The sequence below is a fragment of the Apodemus sylvaticus genome, chromosome 8 (assembly GCF_947179515.1).
Source record: "Apodemus sylvaticus chromosome 8, mApoSyl1.1, whole genome shotgun sequence".
In the NCBI taxonomy this organism is placed as follows: Eukaryota; Metazoa; Chordata; class Mammalia; order Rodentia; family Muridae; genus Apodemus; species Apodemus sylvaticus.
This window is the reverse complement of record NC_067479.1, coordinates 92,563,497-92,580,999: the sequence shown is the minus strand read 5'-3', so window position 1 is coordinate 92,580,999 and position 17,503 is coordinate 92,563,497. Positions and strand designations below refer to the sequence as shown.

The 17,503-nt window shown below is 44.6% G+C and overlaps 2 protein-coding genes across 2 annotated transcripts in view; one reads left to right on the top strand and one right to left on the bottom strand.

Annotated features, from left to right (window-relative positions):
* Positions 1 to 17,503, top strand: part of Cacna2d3 (calcium voltage-gated channel auxiliary subunit alpha2delta 3) — an 827,632-nt gene that overhangs the window by 701,657 nt on the left and 108,472 nt on the right. The window lies entirely within an intron of this gene.
* On the bottom strand, positions 1,461 to 11,732 carry Lrtm1 (leucine rich repeats and transmembrane domains 1). The gene is made up of 3 exons (XM_052190626.1): positions 11,690 to 11,732; positions 7,975 to 8,571; positions 1,461 to 1,891 (listed from the first exon to the last, which is right to left on the bottom strand). The coding sequence occupies exons 1-3, from the start codon at positions 11,730 to 11,732 to the stop codon at positions 1,461 to 1,463; spliced, it is 1,071 nt and encodes a 356-aa protein (XP_052046586.1).

Below are 17,503 nucleotides of genomic sequence, written 5' to 3'. Positions count from 1 at the left end.
CTGGGATTGATTAGCAATGTCTGTCATGGGCTCTAGAGAAACAGCTTGCCCCATATTTGTCATTTTCTGCTTTTAACATGTCTTTAACTCCTCTGTGCTCTCTTCCTGTGTAAAATAGTTATAATCCTAAAAAGTGCCTATAGTATAAACAGAAAGAGTAGGTATAGGTATATTCCACTTTAAGAAACCCTAGCATAGAAATGCAAATTTGGAAAAAAAATGCATCAATCTGGAGCCAATTATTTCCATTACAGAAAAGATTCCATGAAAGGTTCCTTTAAATAGCGAGCTCCCCTGCTGCATTAAAATGATGATTCAATTTATAAAAATTCACTTTGCATGCAACTCTCTCAACCAAGTCTGTGGACTTTGCAAGCCATACCTGAACGTTTTAAAGCCACGCTGAGGCACTAGTCAGGATGTCTGCCCCCAAGTGCTCCTCCCCCTCCCCCAGTAACTCCCACTCCCCCTCAAACTTCCCTCTTATTTCCTATCCCAGAGTGTTGAGCATACAATCTGGGTGGTGATCAACAGCTACTGGCTCCCACCCGACACGGCTGCATTTCATTAGTGGGTAAGCTGATTGCTCCGAGGGTGTTTATGTGTGGGTGTAGCTGTACAAATCCATGCCCTCTGTGCACTGCATATGTAGATGCAGATGCAGAGACACAACCGCCATTCAGCCTAACCTAAATCCATCCCTGCTGGGAGAGTCCTAGGCTAAGGTTCCAGTTGGTTGATGGAAATGGCCTCTTGATGATATCTGCCTCATATTCTAGTTTACCATCCTTTCTGTGTTCCTTCACATCAAAACCTTGCCCAGGATCCAGGCCCAAGTTCCATTATCCAGACAGGGAACCTTCATCTTCCCCTGCAGCTTAGAGAGCCCCAAATGGCTTTCTGATTTAGAAAATTAAATATAATCTGACTCTTGTGGCCAGCTATGAAATTCCTGACCAACAGACATTTCCACTAAATGTGTAACATACGCAGTATCTCAATGTCCCACCAATCTACCATGAACTTGAATTATAGAGGCATCCAGTACCAGTTGGTTAAGAGTACCAGTTTATTCTCAGGCACTCCAACTGGTGGCCCCTAGAACTCCTAAAAATGCCTATTGGCACACATGCCAGAATTCTTGTTGCTCTGCAGAATCCAGCTTAGTCCAGAGACAAGTACCTAAAAGAGATGGCTGCCCTCTTCGTTTTGTTTCTACACATAGACTTCTTGTTGTACCTTCTCAGTTGCAAGATATGAGTGTCTCTATTTTATATATGGTATTTAAAAGGTTCCACATAAATTTCTTCCCATTGAATACTTTTTTTGTATTTTTGTATGCATTTTTTCTTAGTTATTTTGGAAGATAAAACATGGGACTGGAGCAGTGAACACATCAGGCATATTCAGATATTTCTTCGGGCCCTCAGTGGTCGAGGGGGCCTTGGACATGAAGTCTCTCAGGCTGGCGAACTGTCCATCAGTTCCTTACTTCCCATCTTCTCAGACTTCCTGGTTGGTGCCAAGGGTCTCCCTTGGTACTGGGCTGTGATAGCTGCGTAGGTACATCCGTAGATAGCAGCCGCCAACATCATGAGACATACGATCCCACATACCACCCCGGTGATGACCACAGTGGCCACAGCGTGGCGCAGGTTGGTTGGCTTTGGTTTGGGTTTGGTCTCACACTCCAAGGAATCTGGCTGTCCTAAGCTATTCTCAGGAGACTTCTGGGCATCTTGCGGGGCAGAACCAGGCTGCTGGGCTAGTGAGGGTGCCAAATCCTGAGAAGGGAGGGGGCAGGGTTGGTATAGTTCATGAGGAATGGAGAGGAGATCCTTTCCCTTCCAGGTTTCAGGCAGCCTGCAGATGGCACTGTCTGTTTCTCCCCCTTCAAGAAAGAAAGCAAAGAGATGATGATGATGATGATGATGATGATAAGCTTTGATTCAACAGTATTCCAAAGTCCTCAGCCTGCCACAGACTCAATAGACAGTTATTTATGGCTAAGAATTTGTTAGAAACCAAGTTACCTTAATATTATATAAAGGCTGAGGGGACCACTGGGCACATACTGATGGAGAAATTGAGGAGCCAATCTAAGGAAACTGTGATCTCCAGCCTTCCCCTCACCCACTGCCCATCACAAAAGAATCCTTTCCTCCTGGATTCCCACTAAAAATCAAAGAACGGATAGAACACATATTCATTGTTGTCATTTGTATGTTGATTCCTGTCATGGATCAGGCATGGTACTATTTGTATGCTGATGTTAATCCTGCTGTCCCTGGGAGGGGCTATGTCACATACTCAGGTGACTTCTTGTAAACCATGCCCTAATGAATAAAGGAGCCAATCACTAGATAAGTAGGAGGGACTTCTGGGTTGGATAAGGGAAGAGAGGAAGAGGAGACACAGAGGGCACTGTTTGGACTGGGATAGCACGAGGACAAGAAGTTTCAATGGTGGATCCTTCAGGATTCACCACCAGAGGATTTAGGCTTAATAAGACTTATGAGATTAGGATTTTAGTTGTTACACCTAGTGATTGAGTTACTGTTGTTTCTAAACTAAGTTTGTATTGTGTTTTCCTTCACTCAGCAACTCGTCTGGGTTCAAGAGAGAAAAGTATGGTGCCAAAGAGTGGGTTTGCCTGATTGTCATGGGGGATTTGAAGCATGAGGTTGCATGGTATCAACCTGCCAGTGGGAACCTAGCAAGTTGGTGGAGACATCTTGGGAGCTCTGAGTCAGAGAGTCACCATGAGACAAGACCACCAGGGCAAAGTAGCTGGGTGAAGCACAGGAACTTGCTGGGTTTCTGTTTGTTTGTTTGTTTGTTTGTTTGTTTGTTTTTGGTATAGAATAGAGTTTATTTAGAGCAGGGGATTAGAGTTAGTGGTAGAGAAAGGCAGAGAGAGAGAGAGAGAGAAAGAGAGAGAGGGAAGAGTAGAGTAGAGAAGTGGAGTGGAGTGGAGGCCGGCCATGACCATGTGGAGAGAGGGGGGAAGAGAGCCCAAGGCGCAGAGAGGTGAGAGTATGTGGGAGAGCAGAGAGAGCAAAGAGTGGTTATTTGTTTTTAGTATTTCCCACAACAGGTGACTAATTTTCCCTATTCTAGTTCAGAATCACAGGCAAAAATCCCCACACAATTCAGACAAAATCTCTATATTGATTTTTTAATATTTCCTGCAACAAATTCCAAAGACCCTATGTCTCTGTCAACACTCTTTAGAGAGGCAGAATGTCGATTTCTGAGTTTTATGTACCTGAGCATTTGACAATGCCACATGTTGCTCTTGGTGTTTAAGTAACTCATTCTCTGGTATCTCAGGACATTTACTACTTTGAGTTCCAAATGTTCCACGAAGTTATTAAATGTGGGTTTAGGTCTCTAGAAGGTAACTGATTCCTTGGGGTATCTTTTGTAGTCAGTTATCCTCTCATGGAATACTGGACTGCACCTGTTCAACCTAGCCTGTGCAAACACTAGCACATTTTTTGACTATATGGGAACAAACTTCTTAAAGTTTTCTGCCATCAGAACATCCAAGTTGTATCTGATTTGGCAGTTCAAAGTTCTTACCCTCTTTCTTGTAGGGAATTCTTTTTAAAATCCATACAGGGCATGAGTGGATAAGTCAACAGCCAAACTCAGTCCCCACTATACTTCCTCCACTCTACTCCTTTTTCTCTGTTTTGTCCTGGGACTAGGGCAGTGCCAGAAAAGCCTACTTGACTGGCAGGACCCATGGGTCCTATGGCCAATTTCTCTCAGGCTTCCTTAAAACCCTCAGCATGGAGAGGGCTGTGTGTAGCATGCTCCCTTAGCAAATACAGATTACAGATTATCAGTAGACATCATAGGGAATTGTTTTAAGTTAATGTCAGAAAAGCACATATGGAGGTTGTCACTCCAGTGTTATGGTCTCATGCTACTACATAGTAATTTAGGGCTTGGGAGATATATGCCCATGCTTCCTATCTAATCATCTTAAGGCAAGTTGTAAGTGTTCTATAAATAGACAGGGCCACCCCATAAGACAAGAGCTATCACATGACCCAGAAACACCAGGGTTGGTGACAGAGACAAAACCCAATACACACCTTTTCTGTTGCCATTGCTTAAAACTGAATGATACACGACTAGAGTCCCTCGGGTCCCCCCTGGCTTCTTCAGGAAGAAGCCAGGCATGAATGCCAGCTTTAAAGCAGTCAGATCAAAGGGGGAGTTTCCCAAGCCACTAGTGTTCATGAAGCTAGAGGGCCCAGGTGGTTGCTCCTGCTGAGCCAAGCGCCCCACCCATCTGGGCTGAAATGAGGGGCTCTGCCTCTGTGGTCACGTATCTTCCTTCCACCTGGCTGTGGTGGCTCTTACTAGGGCCTTTATGTCAAGGCAGAAGGCTAGAGAGACAGATACTCCAAGGGAGCAAAAGCATTCCAACCAAAGCACAGTGAGGCTTCCATAGGAGAACACAGACTGCTATGCTAGGCCGCTTTACTGACTGATGTTCACCTCAGCTATGGTGTACTATGTAGTCACTCCAGGCTCACTCTTGTTCTGTATGCACTTTCCTCTCTAGTATTATGCTAAGATCCATAGCCTTGAGACTTGGAGCAAAGGATAGGCCTAGAGTGATGCCGGGACACAGCAGGAAGGCAGGGTCTAGCCTGGCTGTCTCAGTAGCCTCCTGAGCAGCTGTGACCTTAGCCAGGTTCCTCCTTCCACTTCCACTGCCTTCTCAGGGACCATGACCCCAGAGACAAGCCTGCTGGTTGCAGCATGAGGGTTCTTCTCCCTTTTGACTTTAAAAAGAAAGAAGTCCCAGTTCTCAACCTCCAACTATCCCCACTTGACATCAATAGTACTTCACCTCTGTGGGTTCAAATCTTAGGTCTCTATATAACTTAGCCGTACAGTTCTGAAAAGTTCCTTGCTAACTCTAAGTCACTGCTTGCATTCCTGGAAACCAGGAGAGCAATAATAATGAAATTCACTTTTCAAGATTGTTCTAAGGACTTATATGGAGAAATCATGTCAAGTGTTCAGTGTGGTACTGCCATACCTCACTCAGAGTACCTATTTCACTATTAACCGTGAACATCAAAGTATAGGTTCATATGTGAATAAAGGATGCCCACTTACCATCCTGTGGCACAGCTGTAAAGGGTAAAGGGGAGACTATTTTACATTGACCAAAGCCAATCATTTTCCCCAAAGACCCACAGGATCCTAAGTTTTCCAATTCTTTGGGTTTCATTTGAAGCCATGATGACTGAGTTTTGCCCACTTCCAGAATACAAAATCCCCATGATGTCCCTCTGTGTGCTATGTTGGTTGGTGACCTTAAATGTCATGTGATGAAGTTAATAACATTACCATCCAGAGTAGGGTTATGTCCCCAAATGGTTGTGTGAAATGCAGACCTGGGATGCAGGTCTTATTCCCGGTTCCCTGGGACTCAAGCATGGGTAAGCGATAGATTTCAGTACAGATGACTGAAATCAGGTGGTCTATAACGTTAATTACCCTGCTTTGACTGATACCTTCAGTGTTTGCAGTTGTTTATGAATGTTCAGACTAGCATCTATTTCCTTAGCTCAGTCTTAGGCATTAATTTTAGGCTTAGTGTGTGCATAAGCAAACTGTCTCCTGTGTCTTGTATCTAGTTAGTATTTTTTCCTTTCTTGATGCTGGGACACCAGATCATGGTATCCTGAACTGAATTTGCTTTCCTCTGAAAAAGGCCATTATCTGTACTTTAGAAGCATTGCTATAAAGGAAAGTTAAGCTGCACTGGTGGCACAAGGGACCCAAATCAGCCATAATACTATCAGCTTTTGCTCGGTAGCACTGTGGGCTAGACAAAGGCATTCCTTCACAAAAGTTTGTGGCTGAATAGGAGAATACCATCCTTGTCTGCATTACTTTGGGGATGCCTTAGGTCTGAAAACTGCATGTTGATTTTACATTGGACCATGTTCTTTGATGAAAACTCTCTCTCTGGGATGGTCTGTTTCATGCCTATGATTTAATCCAGAAAGCAATGGCTCAAGCCACCTCACCTTCAGACATGCTTGGTTTTGGTTTTGACCTATCAGAAAGTTGTTACTGAGTTATATAGTTGCCTTTGAGAGCTAACTTCAACGTTGGCTAGCTGGTGATGCATCCATTGCTCTAGACTATTGAGAAACTTCCAAATTGTGATGTGATACAACTTACCAATTGTGATGTGGTAAATTTTGAGCTTCTATCATGTGTAGGCCATGCACTGTTTTTTCCCCTAATTCAACTGAAACCCTCAGGATCCCTAGGCTCAAGCATATAATCACCAACAACCCCCCCCCCCGAAGTGTGACAAGTACTCCAAACATGTCCCCTTCCTGAACCTTCCACTGATCACCTTTGCATATTCTCCCACTGTCCCCATTCCCTATCTGCTAAAAGCACCCCCATTTATACAGTTACCAGGCAGAAAGAAATACAAAGAAACCTCCATAATTATGCTTTTGTTCTCAGTCTGTCACCCTCTCCAACCCACAGACATTTCCACCATGGCACTGTCCCAAATGCCAGTCACTTGTTGGTCTAGGCCACTGTCATCTCTGCTGAGATCACCTCTCCCTTCATCCTGCTGGCTCTTCTTCAGTGGCCTCTGCTCTGCCCTCTCAGAGTCAGTGGCCTGGCATTTTACACAGTGGTCAGATCACTCTGTTCTCTAGACAAGAATTCCTCAGAACTTCCCACCTCCCCTAGAATACAATCCAGACAGGGCACCTGCTCTGCACATGTTCAGGGCCTGGAAGGGGAAACAAGATGTGCTGTGTGTTATCTCCACCCACTGACTCACTCCTCTGGCTCTCGCTAGGCCAGGCTAGCTTCTTCACCAGGCCCTGCAGGCCTTCTGGGCCCCCATTCCCACACTTATCTTCTGTTCCTTCTTTTCATTGTTCTGGTCCTTACATATGCCATTGTCTTGAGAGGCTTTTCTTTCCCATCCTATCTAAGCTAGAGCACATTCCCGTTTAACATCGCTTACTCCCCTCACTGTCTTACCATTGCCATCTGAATGCATACCTTTAGTTACTGTTTTATATAGTATCTTTTTACCCTTCCAATGAAACCTTCATAATGTCTTTCCTATTCACTGCCCTTTTCTCTGGATCTAGGGTAGTGCTTAGATCATCAAGGATGTTCAAGGACAAGAATGAGTGATTGGTGCTCAGAAAAGCAATGTAGGGTTCAGGAAAGAGCCCAAAGCCAAGGTCTAACAGTCATGTTTTCTACGCTCTTGTTCTTCCTGTGCAATCTTAGGCTAGTCGTTGAACTTCTCTGCACTTCTGTTCCCCATTGACAACCAAGGTTGCCAAGCTTTCTCTCTGATGGCAAAGGTGTGCAATATAGCCTTTTTCGAACTGCTCCACTTTGCTCTATTGTGTAAAATATCCACTTGGTGCATAATGAGCAGGAAAAAAAATGCACCGTTTTGCCCCTATTCTATACTGTATTAACCCCTGGGTGATTTCCAAAGTTTACTCGCTCTAATATTCTGGGTTCTATTGCTTAGATTTGAGCTTCCAATTAAGGAAGATGGAGCTTTCTGGACTCAATTTCAGTATTCCATAAGATTTATAGCCATCGTTGGGAAGAGTGAGAAAGGGGGAAGCTAGCTTACGAAGAGAGAGCCACATCACTAACCAGATCACACTTGGAAATGAAAGCAGGGGATGCTTGGTATGTGATTCCCAGAGAGAAGTCCATGCTGTCTGCATTCACACTGTGATGAGCGTAAACACTCAAATGAAAATGTCCTCCACACTCCAGTAGACACTTACTCCTCTCCTGAAGTTGACATGCTTCCATGTGAAGATATACAAAAGCCTACAGCTTCCCTTTGCACTGTCTTCCACCCCACTGTCCTCTACCCTCTTTAGATGCTGAGGCTGGAGATACACAGAAAGACACACTACTAACCTTCAAAGGTGAATCTCTCCAGCCAGAGTTTCAGACCAAGTAAGTGACAGTCACATTTCCAAGGGTTGTCCTTAAGAAGTACCAGCCTCACCCTGGGCATGGCCTCTAGAAGTTCACGATCCAGATGTAGAAGATGGTTCTGCTGCACAGCAAAAACAGTCAGGTTCTCCCAAGGCTTGCCCAGTGATGTGGGAAGGACACTGAGGCTGTTGGATGATAGATCCAGCTCCCTGAGCCCAGGCAGGGCATGGGCAAAGCTGCTTTCTATGAAAAGCAGGGAATTCTGGGTTACATTTAAAACCCGCAAGTTCGGAAGTCCATAGAAAGCCTCTGCAGCCAGATTTGAAAGAGAGTTGTTAGATAGATTTAAGGTGGTGAGCAGTGATACAGACCGAAATGCAAGTGCAGGAATCCAGTGGATCTGGTTGTCTTGTAAGAGCAGCGTTACTGTCCATGGGGGTAAGTCAGGGGGGATCTTTGATAGGCCCTGGCCACTGCAGTCCACAGAGTTTGATGATGGGTGACACAAACATTTCTTGGGGCAGCTGCCCACACCTGGAAACAGGATACCCACACTGGAAACCAGCAGTAGAATACCTAAACCAAAGAGAAGAGGTTGGGATGGAGGCCAATATATGAAAGGTGGTCACCATCAGTCAAGGAATTGCCAGGCAGTGTGGTCCTGAGCCAGCAGTGCCTTCCACACAGCTAGAAAGGAGGTCCTAACGCTTTGCAGAATAGGACTGAGCACTCTCAGGTTGGTCACTGAGGCTAGCTCTGTGCTAGCTGTCATCAGCAGCCTTGGAGGAGGGACTTCTACTGTGACCCGGTCATCAGACTGTATAAAATTGCTATCACATGCAACAGTGAGGGGAAGTCATTCTGTGGCATGTGTCCTTTGGAGGTCAGAGCCAAGTGTGTGGACTGTGGCAGGTAGAAAAGTAACAAAGGAGCTTATGCCCATATTTCTAAAAGGATGACTCCAGAGGATGGTAGAACAGTTGAGCTTTGTATGGTAGTAGAAATATTCTGTGCCTGTCCTCCAACCTGGATGTCACCAGACACCTGTGGTTTTTGAGCTCCCAAAATGTGATTGCTGCAACCCAAGAACTGACTTTTAATTCTGACTTGGTCTTAATTCATTTACACTTCAGATGTGGCTTCAGGTGACCATATTGACCAGGGAATGCCCTACAAACAGCTGTCTAGCTTTGCAGGCATAACCCAATCTGTGATGATAGTCTTTTTTTTTTTTTTCTATAATGGTTTTAAAAATTTACCAAAAAGCATCAGAAACAGTATAAGACATATCCTTATTTCTGAAATTTATTCCAGACACTCACAGATTATCAAATTTCCATTATCTTCTTGATTCTTACTGAGAATTGAAATGCTGTAGTGGGGCACACAACCTTCTTCTTATCACCTCTGGTTTTCCTCCCAGAAGCCCCTTTATAGACTCGCTCTATAGAAGCCCCACAGAAACCTGGTTTCTATCTTCAGACATGCTCAGAACAACAGCCACTGTGCCAGGATTAGAGATCTGTAGTGCCATTCTCAATTTTGTGGTACTGGGGACCACACTCAGAGATTTGTGCAGGGCTAGTACTACCAACTGAGTCCTGGCCTTCTTAATACTATTCAATAAATGATAGCAGAGTTGAAATGTTTATGACATTTCCAGCTTGAGTTGAAATAGGGATAGGGAGGTATGGCATATGACCTGAATAAATGATAGCAGAGTTGAAATGTTTATGACATTTCCAGCTTGAGTTGAAATAGGGAGGTATGGCATATGACCTGAATATTCTTTTGAGATCTTTGGAGTTATCTAAGAATTTTTCTTCCTGGAGTTGAAGACAAAACCTGGGGTCTTATGCCTGCCCATCAAATGTCCTACCACTGAGCTGAATGCTCAGATTGTAAAGGTGCCATCATGTCCCCAAATTTCCTTCCTTTTCTGCTCGATCCAACATTTCCAGAGTTGGAAGTATTGGGAGCTTATCTTGGGCATGGGTTGGGACAAGCCTCTTAGGTATTCCTTCTGATTTTTATTTCTGTAATCGCTAGAGATGTTCACTGAGATAGGATGGCGTTATGCCAAGCTTTGTAAAATGCAGCAGATAATAAGGACAATAGCAAAGGACCAGATGTCATACAGTGCATGGAAGGGATCAATCCTACTGATTTATAGATATGAATCCACCCTTGTCAACATGGTTGACCTTGTCAACATGGTTGTTTGCCTTTGACATTTTGAAGGCAAAAACAAAACAAAACAAAACAAAACAAACAAAAAACAGGCATAGAGAGGCTAAGTCACTCCCCAGGATCACAGAAACAGTAAACAATTGAGTATGAGTTGGTCCCAGACAGGCTACAGAATCTGTGAGAATTCTTATCTGCTGTATTACTCTGCCAGATATTCAAGAGAGATATGGTACAGCAATCAGGGATGGATTTGCCCAATGCTGTACTGTTTGTTTGTTTGTTTAGTCCACATAAATATAATTGTACATTTATCCTATTCTGTAGTGTTCTGTTTAGTCAAAACTAGGTATCGACATGAGTACATAGAAAGCATCTTCATTTCTTTTAACTAATAAGGCATATTCCATGTGTCGGACCGTGTCAAACTCAGTGTCCACCCATCCCTCATTGAGAAGCATTTGGGCTTCTAGGATTCTCTTCTCACTTATCACAAATGGTGCAACTATATACGAATGTGGGTGACTGTTCCCCAAAATACAGAGGGGCTCTCATTGTATGACTCGAGGATTGATATTTTCCTTAAAGGCTGTGTGATCATTTATCCAAGTTACATTTTCCCTCCCTTTTTCTCTCTTGGGATTTGAATTTTTAAGTATGACAAACATGTCAAGCGTATTTTGTTGAACTGTAGAGGCATTGACAGGGCCACGGAATGCTATTCAAAACAAAATGCTTATCAACATGGAGGCTTTCAGGAGACAGTTATTTATTTGTTGTTCTGGTTTGCGCCTCACCTGGGGGGAAACACAGAATGACTGTTGAGTGTACTACACCCAGATCTCCCTGCTTTGGACTCTGCTCTTGGCTTCAGGCTGGAAAATGAGGAGCTTTCCAAGGGAAAGCTGCCTGCTTTGATTTAGTTCAAGAAACATAGAGCATCAAAGTCCTCTTCTACTTCTCAAACAGAAGTCTCCAGCCCTTGCTTTTCTGTAATTTTTCAGATGTATAACTTCTTTCAAAGTTCAGATAAATGCCTGTCCACTAGAAATCACCTGACACTCTCGCTGTGACCTGAGCCATAAGGAGTAATTAGTTGCAGGGAATCAATCCTTAAACAACAGAGGACCTACCCAGTCCATTTATCTCTTAATAAAAGGCATATATTCCTGAAATGGGGACCATTTTGACTCCCACTTCCCCAAAGGAAGTAATATATGAACTCCAACTCAAGGCACCGTGTTGTCTATGAAATGGCCCGTGACAAGCCCACTACATGTCCACACCACAACTATACACATTTGTCTTCAGCCCCCATTCCCCCTCGCTCAGCATGGTGACACATCCATCTTTCCACTGAGAGAGATTTTTGTTTTTTACATCTGTCTAATGTTTTAAGAAAGACAGGTTGAAAATTGATTTCTCACAGACACTTCTTGGAGGGGGTCTCTCCCTTCTCTCAGTGGGGGACTTCTGGGGTGGGGCAATGAAATTTGTTCCTGCTCACCTTTCATGGCCCAGACTCTGCGGCACAAGCCCTCATCCAACATATATCCTGGCGTGTGTACTCACAGATCAACACACCCAGGCTACGGCAGACTTGGAGCCCAGCTTCCCATTCTCTTTCCCTGAATCCAGCATGGGCTTTTCTCCAGTGCAGAAAACAGTCGCTGAATTCAGTAGGTCACTTATTTAAGCAGCCTGTCCCCTTGTCTCTGTCTGCTGTGGTCCTTCTCCATAAGAGGGTCTTTTGATTGCGTCCGGTCTTTTTCTGCAAAGTGTCAACCTCTCGGAGATCTTCTCTGCCTCTTCCATTCAGACAGCAAATCACACAAAGAATGTTGGTCAGACCTTGGTGAACAGCTGTAGCATTCAGACATGACCCCAATGGCCCGGCCTTTTTGATTATTTAATCTGCTTGAAGTCCAGGGCACCAAAATAAAACAGCCTTCTTAATCCGGCTGTGGCTTCTGCATTCTCTTGACTTATCAACCGTGCCATGTCAACCCTCACTGGGTGGGGGTGGGGCAGGGGAGATGCAGGATATGAATTCCTAACCTGGGGTCTCGAAATAGAGCCTTCAGGGAGTGTAATATGAGAACAAATTGGCCTGCTGGAGGCTGACAGTTTCCATGGGGTACTTCTTTAGCTATCCTGGGTACATTCAGCCTACAGCCCTGGAGATTAACTGTGTTGACAGGTCCCCGTGCCCAGAAATCCACAGCCATGATTTCCTTCTATAGGCATTACAATCTCTCCTCCCTAGTGCCACAAATACATCTCACCTATTGCTTGCTTGTTTTACACACACACACACACACACACACACAAACACACACACACACACACACACACAAACACACACACACACACACCACTGCTGACACACATTGAAAGGACCTCTTGGCCAGCATGAAATACTTCTTCATCTTTTTACACTACCTAATGCTGAGGTTCAGACCCTTTTCTCAATACTCTTAACATATAAAACAATAAAGCTGGCTAAGTAAGAGCTAGATACCAACTAAGTTGGTTGTCCACCAATGCGGGGAAACTTCCCAAATGGGAATTGGAACCAGCTCTTTGAATGTACAAATGCCCTGGCATTGACTGAAGTGGGCTTCCAGTGCCTTAAGTTAACCTTTTTTTTTTAAAAACTATTCTAGAATATTCCACAGGCACTCTGTGACTGGTCAGTTGACAAAGTTCCTTTTTATTGAGATTGCATAAAGCAAATCCAAGAAGTATAACTGAGTAGATGAGTGTGAACTCTGGAATCAGATAGGTCTAGATTAAGTTTACCCAAACAAAGCCTCATCTCATACAAGGCTAATGGTACCCAGTGCTCTACAAAATTGTATCCACGTTTAAATCTAGTCCAGAGTGTCTCCATAAAGGCTGAAGGCTACAAGGATCCAGGAAACTGGTCCCAGGATTTCTGAGCTGCTCTCCTTGGAAGAGCTCCAGGGCTAAGCCTGGCTTCTCATACCACTCTGTGGTCACTGAGGAAGGCAGGTAATCCCTTGTGCATGAGACTTGATATGGTATTCAATTCCTCTGAGTAGCCTCTTGGGGAATGCTTTTCTCCTGTGGACAACCTGCTTCCCTCCTCCCAGACTGTAACATATACATCCTGCTATTTCTGGAAGCTTGTCTTTATCCAGCCTGTCTCTGACCCTTCCCTTTGACACCTTTTGCATCTGGGGCATCTGTCATTACCTGCCAACTCTTGCCCCCCCCCACACACACACACATCTATAAAGACATATGTACCATCCTCTCTCCTCATGCATAAAATGAAAAATATGGGTAAGCACTGTGGCCTGATGATATCAAAACCTTGTCACTCTGTTCAGAAGGCAAGAAGAACAAAGTTGAAGGACACTGCGCTTGCCAACCTTGCCGGTCTTGGAAAGATTTTGAGTATTTTCTTGGATTGCTGCAGATGGATCTATTTAACTGTGTCATTCAGGACCCAGCTTGGATCTGGCTCTCAGATTCTGAGGCCTGCAAAGGGTATATTGACAGTACAGTTGAATTTGGGATAGCAGGACACCGATAGGGAATGTCAGGAGAAGAAGGACATGTACTGTTATTGTCAGGCTATTTTGCTAATAGAAAATGCACTTTTGCATTGCCTATAATGGGTGATCATAAATTCTCTGAGACCAGTGTCCTGTTTGTAGCATTCAGGGAGATGAAGTTCTGTATGGTAAGCATAGAACATGGTTCTGGCAGAGCCGGAGATCTGAAGTAGGATCTTTCTGCCCAGTGTATATTCTTAGATCCCCAAGAGTCTGAGCTGGCTGCTCCCACCTCAAACACTAATGCCCCCGGAACACAGAGAACCCCTGGAGTAGATGGGTTCCTGGGAGCAGCTGCTTATAGCCCCAGGGAGCTCTTTGGTTCTGTTTGTTCCTGCAGACTCTCACAGGCAACTCAAAGCTGGGCCAGAGCACACATGGCCTGGAAGGCTCCAGGACACGTTGAAGGACTTTGGATGCGAAGGCTGATTGATTTATTCCATCTGACCTCAGCCAAGAGAACAAAGTAAGGCTGCGTGACCTGCATGCTAATGCCTGCAGCGCCTTCCCCACCCCTTTCCCAGCCAGATCCAAGAGGTGGCGAGACAACTGTGCGTGCGAAGGGTAACGCCGGAGAGATGCCGATGCCAGTGCAGGTCCAGGCCATTACCCCAAAAGGAAGCCAGCACTGCAAGCAGCTTCTGCACCAAGACCTAGCAGGACCTCAGTTTCCCCAGGGGGAACTTAACTTTATTTATGTCTACCTCAGAACAACACACTTCTTGTCACCCTGGGCTTTCAGGATGGTCCCACCTTCAAAGACATGTTCTTTCCCTCATTTAAAGTTGCATGTTTTCTTACATGAATCGGTGTAGTTAACATTTTCCTTCCTCCAAAAATAAATCAACAACCATTATTAACTCTCAAAATTGATGATGTTTGGAAATCCAGCATGCACCAGCTCTTTCTTCCAGGCAGCCTCAGACAGCTATTTAAAAAAGACTAAGTTAGAACTAATTATATCCATCTGGAAGGAGCCTTATAATAAATTATTAAGTGAAGGAAAGCAATTTGTAATGAGAATATGTATTGTATAATCCTATTTATGTAGCAAAAGAAATTAAAAGTCTAAAATTATTCCTGCCCACATGTGTAGGTTTGTCTGAAGATGGAGTAAGGGAGGGAATAGTGACCACCCAACCAGCAGGACTGTTAATTGGGTAAGAGTGGTAATTTTAGACAAAAGGACATTTTGGGTTTTTTTTTTTTAAATCCTCTATATACTGAACTCTCTGCAACCAAACTTTGAAGGCTATAATTTGAAAGCTATGAAGGTAAGGGAGGGATTGTCTCCGTTTAAACAGTGAGTAGGGATACATCTTATCTACTGGAAGACTGAGAGGACCTGTCCACTGTGAGTAGCTGAGCTCTGCATGTACAAGGGAAATGGCCACAGATTCCTCTGTCTGGCCTTGAGCTCACTTCCTCTCATGTCTCAGAGGTTACCTCTCTTTCTGGGCTGAGGGGGTCTCTGCCTGCCATGATGCCTCTGGATACACTTGAGTCCTTCTTCCAGTTTTAATGTCCACCTTGGTTAAAAAAAAAAAAAAAATCATGGCAAAATGTCCCTACATCCTTGTCAGAGACCTGCTACCGGGGGGCAGGTGGCCAAACCCAAGGACAGCTGCAAGAGAGTAGGGAGCAGCCCATGGGCTCCACATAGGCTGGCTGCAGTTCTAGCTGGCTCTGGAGGCAACTTGGCATTTTAAAGGCACGAGGATGAGAATGAGACCTTTCACCTAGGAATTCTGGGTGATCAGATATACTAGGTGCAAAGTCCAGACCAATTGGTAAAAGAGTTCAATGCCTTTAACTTCCTTCCTCCCTTCTTTCTTCCCATCCCCCTCCCCCCTCTCTCAATCCCTCCCTCCCTCCATAGTCTCTGTCTCCCTGTCTCTCAGTCATTGTCTCTGTCTCTTTCTGTCTCTCTATCTCTGCCTGTCTGTCTCCCTGTGTGTATCTATCTGTCTCTCTGTCTATAACTGGTAGAGGAGCTAGAGCTGGCTTCTCCTTTGTCTCTAGATCTGTCTGAACTTATTCTGTGTGACACACAGCATAAGAGCCAGAAATCCCTTTTTAATGTTAGTCCTATTGATCATTTATTTAATGCACATCACAGGTCAGGTATTGCTACATATAGTCTTATTTAATGCATTTTGGTTATTATACAGAATAATCCCCAGATATAAGTGGCTTAAAGCAGCAACATTGTATGTATTGCTCTGTCACACTCTAATTCACACTGGCTAAGTCACAGACTCCAAGCAGACTCATCCATGATCTGGGCTTCTTCCATATAGTACCTGGACCCTCTCCCTCTCACAGTGTCTTCCACAGGTTGCCTGATGGGAGAAGACAATAAAGATGTGGCCTGAGCTAGTTCTGGCAAGGACACTTCACCCTGAAAGAAATCCCATGGGCCATATCTAGCAGTGAGAGGAAATGTGTTCTGTGGACAAAGAGTAGGCATGGCTTTTGGAGAGAGTCCGCAGCCTCTACTCCACGCTGTTTTTGCATTATGCCACTAGAAGATGGCAGCTTTCAGGTCTCTGTGCCTCATAGGTCATTTTCCTTCCACCTGTAACATCTACAGCATTCTCAGTGGATCCCCTGGTTATGTGTTAAATGAGTGCATGATGGTTATTGTACTTCCCAGGTGGGAATGTCTTCATGGGCACATGCATGTGAAGCCAGTGATGCTGTTCTGGAAAGCTACAGATCTGCTAGAAGATAGACTGTCTGGAGGAAGTAAGTCAGTAGGACAGACTGGGGTTATATAGCTCTTACTTCCAGCACCAGACTACCTTCCATGTGCCCTTAGCTTCATGACCGTGAACGCAGTGTGACTGGTAGCCTCAGCTTCCTGCCTCCAGACTTTCTTGAGGAGATGAGTTTTCTCCTCTTCCTTGGTCCCCCGAGTTTCTCCCTGTCAGGGTTTGATCCCAACGATGAGAAAAGCAATGAACACTACAGTTTTACTCTTAATATCACTGTCTTCAAATAGATGACCAAACAGAGAACGAGACACAGAGAAGGTTGGTCATTTGCCCCCCAGCTCTCCAGTCTGCTGTGGCTGACACATGGTCAGCCATGTGGTCACACATATGTATCATATGGATGGTAGAGGACTTTGTGATGTTGGCTGTGTTTTGAGACAGCATCTCACTCGGCTCAGGCGGGCTTCAAGTTCAGAGATATTCCTGCGTTAGCCTTCCCTCTCATCCACCCACCCTTTTGACGGGAAGTTACACATTTAATTGTGTGCAAATGCTACATCAGGAGATGGGTATCCCGGATCCTTTCTGGGCTGCCAGTGTTGAATTGGGGCTGATATCATCTATCTGGAGAGAAGGCAGGGGTTCGTGATCCACCCTAAATTTTCTCTTGCTCTTAGGCTAAGGTGAAATTCAGAATTAAGAGACACGAAGAGTCAGTCCTTACCTTACACTTCCTTTAGTAAGTCTCATGGTATCTGATGCCAGAGAGGACTTGGGGGAGGACTAAGCAGCATGAATGCAAGGGAGATCAGCAGTGGCTATGAAATGCCCGTTGAGTCCTCCCTAAAGCTAGTGAGAACTCTACTGTTTGCCACAGTGCTTCAGCACCCATTTTTCTCAGGACTAAATGAGGTGCTATGTGGTTGAGGAAGAACAAGAGTATACTGTTCCCCACAAGTTGGGGAGGCGCTGTCTTGCAATCCATATCAGTTGCATCATATTACTGAGTTCATATTACTG

Bases quoted from the DNA above. Each gene is read 5' to 3' on its own strand.
- Lrtm1 (XM_052190626.1), bottom strand. From the start codon at position 11,732: ATGTTGGATGAGGGCTTGTGCCGCAGAGTCTGGGCCATGAAAG. The intron at 8,572-11,689 runs GTGAGCAGGAAC...TCTTTGGTTTAG, and splicing joins CAGAGTCTGGGCCATGAAAG to GTATTCTACTGCTGGTTTCC. The intron at 1,892-7,974 runs GTTAGTAGTGTG...TCTTTCTTGAAG, and splicing joins GGAGAGATTCACCTTTGAAG to GGGGAGAAACAGACAGTGCC.